The following is a 13,267-nucleotide window of genomic DNA, read 5'->3' as shown; positions in this document are numbered from 1 at the left end:
AATCCGGTGTTTCTGTTCATTTGTTACTTTCATTCTCAACCATCTTCTCTCTTGCTCCATCTACCAGAACAATAACCCCCAATATAATACTTCTCACCTCACTTTTCAACGCAGGACCTCTTGTTGGGTAAGCTAAAAGGATATGTGTTCTGTAAATAAGGAAAGTCTTTGTTCAAAGAATCTATCAAATGTTCCCATGACTCCATCCCTAACTATTTGTATATCTAAAGATCATATAGTAGAGAGAAACAAAAGATTAGCCCTGCTTCATCTTACAGCTGGGAGAGTCATGAAAGGCCAAATGGGTAACAAAGCTCCTAGTTTTGACCAAGCCTAGCTACAAAGAAGCTACTTAAATGTCAAAGGCATTGTTTGTATAAAAAGGGAACCAACGTACAGGTTCCCTTTAGAGTAGAAATAAGAGAACTGCCTGTTGACAAAGGGAGGAGGAAGAAAATACAAAGTACACTTTTAAAACATGAAGGCTTCATAGCAGTTCATAGTCGTTCAGAGAAACATGTTCCACTGAGAGTGACCTGGGAGAGAGGATTACATTATTATGCCAGAAGGAAGAGGCCACTGTGCATGCCCCATCACCAGCCTCACCCTCCTGGTCAGCCTTACAAGAGTGACACTAGATATACTCCAGGAGTTGGACCCACCACAGCCTGCACACTGGAGTAAGTGCTTTCCTCCAGTCAAAGCTCATCTTAGAATTATCTGGGACTTAGACCATCCCCAGAACAGTGCAGTTGCAGGAAGCCTGATGTATGTCACCTGAGACAGCCTTGGATCTGAGTTTCCTCCTTACGTTTTGGTATTTGGAAGCAGGTGGAGAAGACACTCTTGGGTAGAAGTATGGGAGGCATACAGATTTAGAAGAAAAAGGATGACTCTATCTTTAGTGTGTTGTCTATGGCAGTATCTAGCCTTCCCACTGTATACTTACATTCCACCTACAAACATTAAAATAAAATCCACAGTGCACTCCTTTGTTTTAAAGAGGAACTAAGAAAAAAACTCAAATTGTCAATTTGGTTCCGGATTTTTTTTTTTAATGGGATCTTTGATCTGAAGTCAATATAGGAAGAGCTCTGAACAAAGTAGCACTTTCAAAGGTTGCATATTAAAGAGGCGAAATGAAAGACAACTTAGCACTTGAGATGTGAATTTGAATGTGTATATGGTTACAGTCTGGATAAGACACTGTTAACAAATGATTTCATTAACTCATCGCCTATGTGCGACCACTGGACAAGGGGAAGGGGTGTTCCGGCTGTGGTGCCATATACTGAAACTGAACCCATGAATTGGGCCCACTGGAATTGAGGGACAAGCCAGATAGATGGCAAGAATTCTAATTTCCAGTATGCAAATCAGTCTAAACATTTGACTTTTTAAAAGTCTATTTGGAAAGGTTTTGAAACAGGGCTGCACTAGGCAAGATCATTAAGTAAGCAAAACTTTAACTATTGTTATAACCATGTCTTTGCCCGGGTGCATGAGGCTCTCTTCCTCTCTTAGTGACAATAACATGCTCACAGGAAGGGTTCAATATGAATTATTTACACCTTACTTCATGTGGATTTAAGTCAATGTATTATCTATGAAGTTTTATATTTAAGCCATACTTGTGAAACGTTGAAGAGGAAAAAGTATATTTAGCACATTTGGGGCACCCTAAATGTGTACCTGAGTAAATTTCAGTTTTTTGAGTTGTTTGTTTGTTTTTGTTTGTTTGTTTGTTTCTTTTTTGAGAGGGAGTCTCGCTCTGTCCCCACGCTGGAGTACAGTGGTGCAATCTCGGCTCACTGCAAGCTCCGCCTCCCGGGATCATGCCATTCTCCTGCCTCAGCCTCCTGAGTAGCTGGGACTACAGGCGCCCGCCACCGCGCCCGGCTAATTTTTTTGTATTTTTAGTAGAGACGGGGTTTCACTGTGTTAGCCAGGATGGTCTCGATCTCCTGACCTTGTGATCCACCCGCCTCGGCCTCCCAAAGTGCTGGGATTACAGGCGTGAGCCACTGCGCCCGGCCTGTTTGTTTTGAGACAGAGTCTCACTCTGTTGCCCAGGCTGGAGTGCAGTGGTACAATCTCAGCTCACTGCAAACTTTGCCTCCCAGATTCAAGCAATTCTCCTGCCTTAGCTTCCCGAGTTGCTAGGATTACAGGTGCCTGCCACCACGCCCAGCTAATTTTTGTATTTTTAGTAGAGATGGGGTTTCACCATGTTGGCCAGGCTGGTCTCGAACTTCTGACCTCATGTGATCCACCTGCCTCGGCCTCCCAAAGTGGGTTTGTTGTTCTTTTAAAGAAAAAAGATCCCTACTTATTTTAAAGGGTGATAGCAGTGTTCTGACTCTACCTAGACAGATCTGTTCATTCATATGTTCATTCCAGCTGAACCACAATAACTGCAATTTTCAAAGAAGGAAGCCTGGGAAATCGGAAGACTATGGCAACAAACTGGTATACAAGGAAACTGAAAATGAAAAATCAGCAAAGTGGCATTTGTAGCTGCCTGAGTGGCTACAGCAGTGAGGGTGAAAGGTGGAAGGCTAGATGGGGGATATTAGCGCCATCTCTTCTTCTCCTCACCTGCAGCCTCAATACTTTCCATTGTGGTCCCAGGATACGCCAGGTCAACTGTGATCAACTCTGAAACAGGCAAACTCTGGGAGGGGAGGAGGCATCCTTTCCTATTCTCAATGGTCTCAGCTCCGGAGACCACTTTAGTAAGCTCTCCTTGTCATACCTTAAAACATACATTAAAACCCATAAGCAATTCCAAAACCTCATTTTATTATGTTGTTTTTATCTCCTTGCTCACCAATCTTAAAAAAATGTGGTAACACAAATCTCAGAGACTGATTTCTCCTACTTTCTTAGGAGGGAAGGAGTGTTAAATAAGCAAAGGCATGCTAACAGGAAGGAAAAAAATGGAGATTATGAATAATAATCATAATTTGAAAATTATTAAAATGATGCACCTGGCAGTTTACAAAATATTTCTTTGTTACATTATTTCTGCTGCTGAATTTGATCAAGAGATTGTACTCATCATAAAATGAATATTATTGATCATTTTAAAGTCTCTTCTAAAAGTGGCTAAATTTATACTGCTGATTCCTTTTGAAATGTGACCTACAGCTTCTTGGCTTTTATGAGCTATTCAAGAGAGATTTAGTCATCACGTTGTGTCACAATGGGAGTGACTCACAGAGCAAGGAGAGAACCTGAGGATTCCTCACACATGTAGTACTCAGAGCTCTACAGAAACCCAGGCACCTCAACCTCAAGAGGATCAGCCTGGCCAGGGTGGCACAACTCTTCCTTCCCCGTGCACAGCAGGAAAGCTGCCGTCAGCTGAGCAAGTCCACCAACAGTTTCTGTGTCCCACTTCGTCTTTAATAAGGTAACTGATGACAGTTTTGTCATTTATTCTTTTATTTATCACGTCAATCTAAACTTTCTTTGATTTTCCTCACTCTTGCAGAATGAATCAGTGGTCTTTCAAGCTGTGGTCAACTGTCACTACTTCTTTTAATGTAACACATTAGAATGCAGTGATGGGAGCTGGGTCCATCTCACCATAGAAAAGACCTCAGTGTGACCTGGGATCTTGCCTTAAACTCCTCCAGGACACTCTTTGAATGTCCTTTAGCACCCTAGTGTCCCAATTCAATTCATATTTTGTTATTTTCTCTGGGCCTTCTTGACACCCTCTGTGAATATATGATTAATTGGAAACTGGAGGGGGAAGTCTCCAAAAAGCACAGGATTCTTAGATGAGTTTCTTACTGAAGCAACAGATTCACTGTCAACTGCAGGTCTGATCTGCTTGTCTGTCTGCTTTATCAATATTATCAGATGTGAGTTTGCATGAATACACACACGTATACACTAAACTGAGGGAGAAAAGGCCTTGTAGGTCATGAAAAGCAGGGAAATTCCCAACAGTTCACATTTGATCCCTGGATCCTAGGGTGGCAGCAATAAGCCTGCTTCAGATATTTGCTCCTCATTTTATGATGCGATAGTTTGGTTTTTCAAATGATGATACGGCTCCTTTCTCAATGATTTGATGTTTAGGAGGTGTACTTCAATAATTACATTTTAAAATAAACAATCAAGTTAGAGTTGTACAAATGGCTCTGAAATGTCCCGCTACACTATTAGACCAAGGGCACAGATTGTGCTTCTGTACTATTCATCCCAGTACCCTCGGCATATATTAACTGCTCTAAAAATGTCCTTGGCTACACGCTGCATCAAATGAAAGTTAAATGTTAGACCACATTTCTATTCTATTTTTAATATTCAAAGAGGGTGCTCAGATTTTAGAACAAATCCCAATGCTTAAGTACACACAAAAAAATCATTAACTCATACATTTCAAGGGTAGGAAATGGGAACTGGTATTAAAACTCTTATAACAAATGTCACTGTCTTAAGGGACAGTGTTTAAAAACTCAGACCTTTCCTTCTGCTGAAAGATCACCGTGGCTGAAATGTGCTGAAGTTTTAAACACACTTTTGGAATCTACACATATGTTCTATGCTCTAAGCTTTCCTTAAAGCCTTGTGACTACAAATGATAATTGTACACAACATATAATCTTTCCCAGCTAGCAATTTTTACGCAGTGACCATAAATAAAGTAATCATAGCTTTAACAATAATTCTTAACCTGCTAATACTGTCAGGAAACACTGTCAAAATAATAAATCTAGGAGGGACTTGGGATAATTAATGAATAGTTATGGATGTGATGATGAATTATAATTTAAAAGTTTTGAAGGAAGGCAAAAGAAAATCAGAGATGCTTTTATCCTTAGAACTAAAAATGCAAAATGTAAATCCAGCAGATATTCCCTACATGAGGCAGTTGGTACACCTCTGCTAGGAGGGAGGGAAGCTACGTCCTGAGGAGGCTGTCTGAGTGAACCAGTAGTGGAAGTACACACAAACCCCAAGCCTCGTTGTCCCACTACCCAAAGCACAGTCTGACTGCCAAGGATTACCTCCTGTCCTCAGGGAAGCAGGAATCAAGGGCACTGTAACTAACCAGAGGAGGAGCTTCTTCATCCATTGAGTAAGGGAACTTACCCTCCCATGATGGTAAATACCAACTCAATTATATCATCAGCAGCATAATAATTATTATAATTATTATTTCAGTCAGACTCTCAAAAACGTATTTGTTGCTTAATGCAAGCACATTTAATGTAGGGTCCCTTAGCTCTATTAAAAAAATGTTTTTTCAGATTTCTGGGTGGACCATTTGAACACATTTTTCACAGAAATATAATTTTTTAGTTTATGTCAGTAGGTTCCAGCGTTCATTTTTTTAAGTGTGGAAGAAATCTCTAAAAGCCACTTGGGTTTTTTAAAAAACAAAGCAAAACAAAAACCAGTTTTGGTTTTTTTTTTTTACTTCAATGAAAAAGAAAAAATGAAAAAGGAATGTTGTGCAAGTTAACCAGGTTTACAATATTCAAATATACAAGGGGCATGCATGTTCAGTGGCTTTCAGTATTTAGAAAGTCATACAAGAGAACTCCAAAAAGAGAATACTTTAGAAAATCATTGCTCAATGCTTTCTATTTGATGTATTTTGGTAAACAACATAGTTGTTGATTCAACTTGGACCACAATTGCAACACATTGGAAGTAAATAAAGATTCTACAAACTCCTGACAGTGTAGTTGACTAGCTTTGGTATCGCTTTCTAAAAGGAAACACTTCATGAAGTTATGTGGAAATAAAATCAACTGGTCTGGGCGGAACTATCTAGAAAGAACTCTACATTGCTTATAAAAAGTATACTTTACAATAATATTGAGATATTTTCTGTTCTTTTTTTTTTAACTGGGTCATTTATTTTTAAGGAACAGAGGAAGGTGAATAAGAGAAGTGAAATTAATCCTATTTTTAACTTTTTTACTAGGAAAAGAAACTCAGAAAGAAAAAGTTAAGAAAAGCAGAAGTGATCAAGGAGAGCACTCGAGTTGCAATATTTTCCTTTGGCTGCTGACAGGCAGTTACTATAAAGCATTGAGCATGGGGTATGAAAGACAGAATTAGTTCTCCTTTCTTGGTTTCTTTTGAATCTTTGTGGTATGGTAGAGAACTTTTGATAAAGTGTTCTTGTGCCTGCTGTCGACTGATAATATGTTCATCTCTGCAGGTTTTCCTTCTCTTTTCACACAGTTTAGAGTTCAGAGATCGAAGTTTTAGTTCTGGTCACTCTCTGGCAAGTGACCATAGTTATGACCTCTACACCAGAAATATCTTGACAATTACATGAGATAAATATTACATAAACACTTCCCAAAACTTTGTAATGTTATTGAAATTGGAAGTGTGAATATTATATATTATAATTTCTATTATCCTTTTGCCCCAGCGATTCCGAGGTCTCAAAGATTAATCCAATTATCACTAGAACTCTGGAGCTAGAGTGGAGACTTCTTTCTTTCCTTCCTCTTTTCCTTTTTTGCTGTACAACATTTACTAAATGTCAACATAATGCCAAGTATCATGCAAGGAACTGCTAATGTAGAGAGGTGTATGCATAGCCCAGAGTTGAGTGGGAATACAGACTGAAGTGGTAGAACAGAATGGTCTGGGTATCAGTCCTGAAATCGCCACTACAACTGTAGCTGGAGTCAATTAAACAGAGTTTCTGGATGTGTTTCCTGCTCTATACAGTGGAGATAATTTTATTGTAAGGTGTAAATAAGATAAATATTTATAGATCCTAGAAAAGGGCCTACAACATGTTAGGCACTCAATGAACCATAGCATTATTATCATTCCTCCCTGACTTGGTCAACCAGGAACTTGAGAACCATAAATTTGCTAGGACGATATTTTGAATTCTGTAGTGTCAGTTGGCCACCTACCAAATGGTACCCCCAGAGGAGCTGGGGGTCAACAGCATGGGGTAAACCTTGAGGGAGGGAACAGATGGGAGGTGATTAGATGAAAAGATTTGGGTGAAGACACAGAGCCAAACCATATCAGCCTCCTATCCTCCTGATGACAAAAAGACATTTTAAAATATTTATATAGAGAGAAATTAATGCTTGCAGCAGCAGGATCTGAGTAATTTTTATAAGTAACCCAACTTTTCCACTGAGGCCATTAAAAGAAGAAACTCCTCAATGTGACACTACCAAGGAGCCAATGACTAAGTTTCCAGAAAAGTAGTTCTAGTGCTATGATGTTCTGGACTCCCAAAACTAGGAAGTTCTAGAACAGCAGTTCTCAGCTGGGGGATATTTTGTCCCCAGGGGACATTTGGCATTATCTGGAGACATTTTTGGTTGTCACAACTTGGGGAGGGGTGCTACTGCTCACTAGAGAGTAGAGGCCAGGGATGCCACTAAACATGCTACAATGCACAGGACTAACCCCACAACAAATAATTACCTGGCCCAAAATATCAAAAGTACTCAGGTAGAGGAACCAGTGCCTAAATATGAGCAATACATAGAGCAGACTGCCTCATAAAGTGAAAGCGATTCATCCTGCCATGAAGATAACAAGGTTCTTACTGTAATGGCAGACATTAGGTCATTTTACTTCACCCAGTACTCTCCAAGGCAGATGTTGTATATCTATTTTACAGGTAGGAAAATGGAGGCTAAGAAAAGTTAATTTGTCCAAGGGCCCTCTGATGATAGTGAAACTGGGATGGAACCTCTGCCTGCTTGCTTCTGAGGTCTGGGCTACTCACTACTGCCTCCTGCCTCGAGCCAAGAGATTTATACCCTATTAAGCAATTTGTTGTGCGATAAATTGGAAGACACAGCAGATAAGCAAACAACTCAAGCAAGTAGGTCAGTTCCTGGAGTTTCTGAATTGTTGGGACCAAGGGGCCATGCAGAGGTAACCACAGCTGGCATAGTGTGGTTGAGGTGGCCCTATTAGGCTTTCAGTTGCTGTTACTCATTTATTTCTCAGTGGTCAATGAACCGATTGCCTATCAACCAGCTTTGTGTATAGGTCACATTCCCATGGCTCTGACCCAGGTTACTGCTCAGAGGTGGCATCATGGCTAAAATGTTGCTAGAGGTCAAAGATATGTGTGTGTTTGTGGTAGATTTAGTCGAGTGGTCTAGAGGAATGTGAACCTTAGAGACTGAAGAAGAACCAGCATTTTTGGACAATACTACTTGGGGTAAGGAGAGTGTTAGCAAAACTCTAGGTTAGCATGGGCAGTCCCTGGGATTCAGACTGTAGGCCTGAATGACCCTCAGTCCAGAGCTGTACCTAATAAGGACAACACATTTTAATGTGAGTCCATTCTTAACAGCAAAAAAGTTCCTCTTTGCTTGTCACCAGGGAAAAATGGGTTTGCATAGAGAAGGTGCAGATTGAGGGGGAAGCAGAATGATTCTCATCTCACAGATGAGAATTAAAGAGGGAATCCAACTACTTTGGTTTGAGCTTTTGTTCTTCTTTGGTACTTGTAGAGGTGAGCTTACCAAAGCGTAGATGACAGGCAATGTGGTATACAAGTTACTATACTCCAAAATTCTGGGGTTCTTACTTATTTTGTGCATGACATCCAAAGCAGCCCAATAAAACCTTTTCACAGAAAAAAAAAAAGTTGTACTCTCTTTTGCCAAATGTTCAACTTTTTTATTCAGAAATAATTTCAGAATTATTGAAAAATTTAGAGGCTAGGACAACCCAGATTGCTCAAATATTTACATTTTACCACATCTGCCTTCTCATTCCTCTTTATATACACAGGTGCATGTATGGTTTTAATATGTTTATTTATATACATATCATTATTATTTTCTTAACTGTTTGAGAGTAAGTTGAAGACATGATGCTCCTTATTTTAAATACTTCAGTGTGTATTTCCTAAAAAGCAGGCCATGTTCTACATCATCATAGTATAATTATCAAAATTGGGAAATTAATATTAATGCAATACTATTTATCAAATTTTAAGATCTTATTCAAATTTCACTTGCTGGCCTAATAATGTTCTTTCTGAAAAAAGAAAAAAAAATTTTGATCCAGGATCACATGTTGCGTTTGGTTGTTGTATCTCGATGGTCTCCTTCGATCTGAAATGGTCCTCAGTCTTTCTTTTCCGTCATGACTTTGATGTTTTTGAAGAGTACAGCCATATATTTAGTAGCACTGGAAGACGTTTCCCCATGCATAATTAGCTTTGGATGCTCCACAGAAGAGCTGTTGTGTCCCTCCCTGTGTGCCATATCAGAGGGCATGGGACGCTGGTTTGTTCCATAACTAGTGATGTGAATCCTTATCACTTGGTTAAGGTGGTATCTATCAGATTTCTCCACTATAAAATTACCATTATTCTCTCTTTAATTTGAAAGCATATGACAAGGAGATTGAGATTCTATAATTACTGCCTGTCATCCGAATTTGACCCACTAGTTTTAGCATCCATTGATCATTCCTGCCTGAAACCATTGTTGCTATGTCAGTTGCCAAATGGTGATATTCTAATTCCAATTCCATCATTCCTCTGACACTTATTAGATGACATATTAATTCTAAGGAAAACTTCTCCCTTTACCCTTATTTATTGATTGATTTACTGCAGAATGGATTCATGAATTCATATCTTATTCAATGAGTTATTATCCATTATCACTATTGGCTTTGATGTTCAAATTGTCTCATACTTTGCCAGTGGGAGCCCCTTCCAGCTGACACCTATGTACTAGTGATGTATCTCCAGCATTCATTGAGCACTTACTTACTTGTAGCATAAGATGCTCCAGGCTTATTTTGTACATTCCCATCCAAGCTCAGCCCTGATGTCAGCTTTTCCAAAGAACATGAACACAATGTTTAGAAATTGGTATCTGAGCCCCTGGTATGTTCATTGCTATTGGAGTGTCATTATTTCTAGCTCATCAGGTAGATCTAGAAAGTTACCTATCCATTTCTATATTTACTCACTCATATTTAAAACCAGGTGTTCATGCTGATTCTTCCAACTATAATCCCACTCCACAGGGTTCATTCCAGTCTCTCCCTTTTCATATTTGCTACTCCTCTTTCTGACAGTGTGAAGCCTGGCTTCCATCATCCACAACTTAGTTACAGTTGACCCTTAAACAACACAGGGATTAGGAGCGCCAGTGCCCCATTCAGTTGAAAATTCATGTATAACTTTTGACTCCCTCAAAACTTAAGTCACAGTCTACTGTTGACCAGAAGCCTTACCAAAAACATAGTCAATTAACACATATTTTGTATATGTATTATATACTGTACTCTTATAATAAACTAGAGAAAAGAAAATATTATTAAGAAAAGCATAAGGAAGATAAAATATACTTACTATTTTTAAAGTGGAAGTGGATCATCATAATGGTCTTCATCCTTACCGTCTTCATGTTGAGTAGGCTGAAGAGGAAAAAAGAAGAGAGGTTGGTCTTGTTGTTTCAGGGGTAGCAGAGGCTGAAGAAAATAAGCACATACGTGGATCCAGGCAGTCTGGATCCAATATGGGATCCAAACAACCCATATTGTTCAGATGTCAGCTGTGCTTATTTTCTCAATCAAATAATTGGAAATATTAGGGTTGTCTGTTTTCTAGTTCTGGTGGAGGCATGGATTTTATGTTATTCTATTTGTTCTTCTCTTTGAATTGTACATAGTTTTTGGAGTATGTCCTAGGAAATTTAGATTGACATGACTGTCACTACTACAGCTACCTCAGAAGTGAGAATACTTTTTTAACACTTGAAGTGAAATACATAGTATTACAAAAGAAACCTACGGTATTGAAATACACCCAAATATTTACAAGCTTATTCTATTAACATGGTGGCAGGAACAATCGCCACCACAATTTTGAAGTAGTAATCAGCATTAATCATATTTTGAGATAACTCCAACAAATGCAATGTAACATGAAAATATTTGTTATTTCTATAGGTAACAAAATCACAGACAATAAAATACTACTGTGGCTTGTTGTTTCTTTCATAATTGAAGATTGTGCTAAACTTCAGTTACAGTTTAGAAAAAAAAAAAAAAGATGGGATCTTTTTCCCATCCAAATGGAGAAACCCCTGAATTCTATCCACAGACTCTCTCAGAGTTCTAATGGCACCTCTTTGCCTGAGAAGCTTTCACAGATGCCCAAATCATCTATCCAGCTGAATTCAATCCCTTTGGGGCTGGTAACCCAGTTTCATGCACAGGAACAGAACATACCCTCCTTGTGGTTTCCCTTCTCCCATTCCCTCATCTACTTTCCCCTCTGGGACCTTGTGTCAGTTATTATACTATAACAGAGGAGGCTATGAGGGGAGATGACCCTGTAGCCGCCACTATTTCAGACATCAGATGTTGCTTTTGGCCAGTGGACTTTTATCCCTTCCTCTCAGCAAGCATGGGCAAGGTGTGAAGTGTTGACTTTATCAACTCAGCTTGTCAGCCTGGACACTTCTCAGCCCAGCCCAGAGTGAAGTGCTCCAGTCCCCAGAACCCCTCATCTGTCTCCTACAGTGGAAGGGCACAGTACTCTAGTCCCAGTGACCTTGGCAAATCGCTTTGTTGCTTTGAGCCGGTTTCTGAGGCAAATAATATGCCCTCTCTAACTCAAAACGCTGTTGAGAGAACAAAACGAGACCTGTGTGTGAAAGCACAGTGTAGAGTGCCTTACTAATGTATGACATTCTTTTACTGTGACTCCCTCATGCATACCCCTGGTAAAAATGACAACACAAAAACTTCCAACTCCCTGCTCCAGAGAACATAAAACCCCACAAATATTGTCTTCTTCAAATAATTCCCCTGGGAGTTTAGATTGCAATGAAAGCTACAGAATCCATTCAGAAGATGTATTAAACATTTAGCCATTCGGTGATTATTTACTGAAGCAATTTGAGCAAAACACTATACTAGTTGAATTTATAAATATAAAATTTCCTTAAAAGGTTTAACTATGTAATTTTCCAAGAGTTAGTTATACCACTTCCCTTCTCATAACTACACATTTGTAATATATTTGAGAAGGGGAAATCCTGCTACGTGGACATTGATTTGCAACAAATTATAACTCCTACACAGAAAAGAGTTGGAAAAACTATACCAAATTATTAAGCCATGGCAATCTACTACTTTAGAAATAGTCGTAGTTATACCACAAGAATCAAGTAGGTTCTCCAAACTTAACATATTTTAATACTCCTCTGACTTAATTTTCATCAATAGACAATTCTTTATTTTTATTTTTATTTTTTGTTGAGACAGAGTCTTGCACCGTTGCCAGGGCTGGAGTGCAATGGCGCAATCTTGGCTCACTGCAACCTCTACCTCCTGGGTTCACGATTCTCCTGCCTGATTCTCTAGCCTTAGCCTCCCGAGTAGCTGGGATTACAGGCACCCACCACCACACCTGGCTAATTTTTTGTATTTTTGGTAGAGATGGGGTTTCACTATGTTGACCAGACTGGTCTCAAACTCCAGACCTCGTGATCTGCCCGCCTCTACCTCCCAAAGTGCTGGGATTACAGGTGTGAGCCACCAGGCCCAGCTGAAATGATAATTCTTTTATCCCCTTTTTTTTTTCTTTAGCTATAGATCTTCTGGGGGAAGAAAGATAAAAGCAGAGCCCAAAATTTTCTTGAGAAGTGAAGAAGACATTACATTGATTTTTTTAAAAATCTGAAATAGTCTGTTTCTCAAACAGCAGTAAAAATAAAGTGTGTGTGTGTGTGTGTGGTGTTTAAAATTCTGTGTGCATGTTTATATTTCTTGATATAGAAAGAAAACTTTACATATACAGAAAAAAATGGGGAAAATGCACTAAAATATTGAATTAAGTGTTATAATCATTACTATCTTCTTTTTCTCTATGTTTTTTCTCGAGGAAAAATTACTTTTACAAGCAGAAAAAAAGTATATGATTTTTGAAAAGGATTCAAAGGAAAAATCAGGAAATAATATTAAGAAAATAAAGTCCAGGCTGGGCGCGGTGGCTCACACCTGTAATTCCAGCACTTTGGGAGGCCGAGGCAGGCGGATCACCTGAGGTCAGGAGTTCGAGACAAACCTGGCCAACGTGGAGAAACCCCGCCTGTACTAAAAATAGAAAAATTAGCCAGGCATGGTGGTGGATGCTTGTAATCCCAGCTACTTGGAAGATTGAGGCAGGAAAATCGCTTGAACCCGGGAGGCAGAGGTTGCAGTGAGCTGAGATTGTGCCACTGTACTCCAGCCTGGGTGACAAGAGTGAAATAAGAAAAAA

At 39.3% G+C, this 13,267-nt stretch overlaps 1 protein-coding gene across 3 annotated transcripts in view; it reads left to right on the top strand.

Annotated features, from left to right (window-relative positions):
• The first annotated feature begins 447 nt into the window (after positions 1–447).
• Positions 448–13,267, top strand: part of DHRS9 (dehydrogenase/reductase (SDR family) member 9) — a 29,128-nt gene continuing 16,308 nt past the window's right edge. Inside the window, exons 1-3 of one of the 3 annotated variants that reach the window (XM_011988154.1) lie at positions 490–680; positions 3,151–3,415; positions 5,951–6,068. In XM_011988154.1, the coding sequence (XP_011843544.1) occupies positions 6,064–6,068 (5 nt within the window). In that variant the 5' untranslated portion in view covers positions 490–680; positions 3,151–3,415; positions 5,951–6,063. Of the gene's footprint in view, positions 681–3,150; positions 3,416–5,950; positions 6,069–13,267 lie in introns of all 3 variants that reach the window. The other 2 variants (XM_011988155.1, XM_011988153.1) reach the window with 2 other exon arrangements.

This window comes from Mandrillus leucophaeus, unplaced genomic scaffold (genome assembly GCF_000951045.1).
Source record: "Mandrillus leucophaeus isolate KB7577 unplaced genomic scaffold, Mleu.le_1.0 Scaffold324, whole genome shotgun sequence".
Lineage (NCBI taxonomy): Eukaryota > Metazoa > Chordata > Mammalia > Primates > Cercopithecidae > Mandrillus > Mandrillus leucophaeus.
Note: the sequence above shows the minus strand (reverse complement) of the source record. Positions and strands in the feature narration are given on the sequence as shown.